At 64.7% G+C, this 2,258-nt stretch overlaps 1 protein-coding gene across 1 annotated transcript; it reads right to left on the reverse strand.

Annotated features, from left to right (window-relative positions):
- Positions 1–480: 480 nt before the first annotated feature.
- Positions 481–1,878, reverse strand: LOC307069092 (DDB1- and CUL4-associated factor 12-like protein 2; the record flags this gene model as incomplete). Its single annotated transcript, XM_079727235.1, has 1 exon — positions 481–1,878. The coding sequence occupies one exon, from the start codon at positions 1,876–1,878 to the stop codon at positions 481–483; it is 1,398 nt and encodes a 465-aa protein (XP_079583361.1).
- Between the last annotated feature and the right edge of the window lie 380 nt (positions 1,879–2,258).

Here is a 2,258-nt window from a genome sequence, read left to right on the forward strand (position 1 = left end):
AGGCCCGCGTACAGCAAAAAAAAAAAAAAAGAGTGTTCTTAATATACCATCTATCTGCAATGAAAAATAACCAAAACAGCATCATCGTAATACTAGTAACAAAAAAATAATAAAAGAAAATATACATAATTGTAAAACCATGACTGCCTGGCCTTCAAGAGAGAGAGTATGTAAATGACTCAGAGTGAACAGATCTAAGAATTAGTCAAAAATTTTTGTATAATTCAAAACAATAGTGTTGGACAGGTGTAGAAAACTATTAAAGCAAAGTTTTGACTGCCTGAAGGACACCTCACTCTCTAGCCCGCCCTCTCTCTTTCTTTCTCTCTCTTTGCCTAACACACTGAGCAGAGGTAAGTTGGGCCCTTTCCACCTGGAAGATAAAAGCCACACAGAGTAAAAGCACAAACACAGTGAAGGAGGAAAGCGAGAGGGGACTGGAAGGTGTATCTGGGCACTTTGAGGACGCGGAGGCCATCCTTAGCTCCAGAGGCCGGCATAGTTCCCGTGGAGGCCGGAAGGGAGAGGCCCCCCAGCGACGAAGAGCTTCATCTCGGGCCAGTTGTAGCAGTGAGTGTAGAGCGCGTTGGGGAACTCGCCGATGCCACCGAAGTAGTTCACCCACAGGTCATCGTGGTTGAGCCAGCCTCTGCCACAGGTGAGCTTGAGCTTCCTCCCTGCGGGCCCCGGAGAGAAGTGCGGGCTGGCCGAGGCCCTCTCCTCCAGGAACTTCTGCGCGCGGACGTCATAGAAGAGCAGGGAGCCGTGGCCCGTGCCCACGGTGACGATGTGCTGGTAGAAGCTCAGCGAGCGCACACCCGTGCCGCCCTCTCGGGAGCACAGGGGCCGGATGTTCTGCTGGCGCTGCCGCGGATCCAGGAAGGAGACGTGGGACTGGGAGCCCACCGCGTACAGGGACAACTCGTCGCAGTAGGTCAGGCACACGTTCTCTCGGCAGTAGGGCAGCCTGATGGACAGCAGCCTGGACAGGTTGCTCCGGGCTTTCCACAGGTGGAAGTAGCCGTCCAGGGACACGGCTCCCAGCTCCTGGTTCTGGTCGCTGAAGGCCAGGGCCCGCACCTTGCGGTTACTGGGGTTGGTGCTGGCCCTGGGGATGGTCTCCACGTCCCTGGGACGGATGTGGGCGTACAGGGGGAGGCCCGCGTCGTTGTGCCAGGCGATGCTGCCGTGGAACATGTCGGGGTCCATCCTCCAGAGCGCCACGGTGCCGTCGCGGGAGCCGCTCACGGCCACCGTGTCGCTCATCCAGGCGATGGCGAAGATCCAGTCCTTGTGGCCGTGGCGGTCGCCCAGGCACACGGGGTCCAGCGTGGGCAGCTGGTAGACGGCCAGGCTGTTGGGGTTCTGGCCCCCGGTGGCCAGAAGCGTCTTGGAGGGATTCAGCTGGATGGCGTGGATGCCGCAGCTCGGCTGGGCGCGGGCCGACCCGGGCCCGCGGTCCCGCATCAGGGGGATGCGCGTGATCTGGCCCGACTGCACGTCCACCACGAAGAGCGTGTTGCACTTGGAGCCGCACACCACCTGCCTGGCGTTCAGCCACTGCGACGCGAACACCTTGTTGAGGGTGCCCAGCGCCAGCTCGCGCTCCCTCAGCAGCTCGGGCAGCTTCTGCACCGCGTAGCCGCGCAGCTCGCCCTCGAAGCCCGGGAGCCCGGCGCGGCCCCGCGCGCCCACCTCGCGGCCCTTCAGGTAGTGCAGCAGCGAGCGCCGCGCCGCCGGCCGCTTGGGCTTCTTGGGAGGCAGCTGCCCGTCCCCGTCCCCCGCCGCCACCGCCGAGCCCAGCGACGACGAGCCCGCGGCGGCCGCCTCGAGCGCCGGCGCTTTCCGCTTCCTGCTACCTGTTTGCCTCGGGGCCATGGTGGGCGGCGGGCGAGCGGCGGCGGCGGCGGGGGACCGGGGCGGCCGCGGGGCGCGGAGCCAACAGAGTCCGGCGCGCGGCGGCGACGGAGGCGAGTGCGGCCGGGCCGGGCAAGGAGAGGTGGCCGGGGGGAGCGGAGCGCAGGCGGCGCGCGGCGGCGGCGCGAATCGAAGCGAGGGCGGGAAGCGCGGCCGGCGGCGCGGCGGGAGCAAAGTCGGTGTGGGACGAGGACGACGCGGGGGGCGAGTGTGAGGGTGCGGAGGCGGCGGGAGGAGCGGGCGGGGAGCTGGTGGGAGGGAGGACACGCCGGCTGCGGGGATGGATTTGTTGGGCCTGGGTTGTGCTGGGGGCCTCGCTCCAGGACCCCGAGCTGGCCATG

This window comes from Hyperoodon ampullatus (assembly GCF_949752795.1).
Source record: "Hyperoodon ampullatus genome assembly, chromosome: X".
Taxonomy (NCBI): domain Eukaryota; kingdom Metazoa; phylum Chordata; class Mammalia; order Artiodactyla; family Ziphiidae; genus Hyperoodon; species Hyperoodon ampullatus.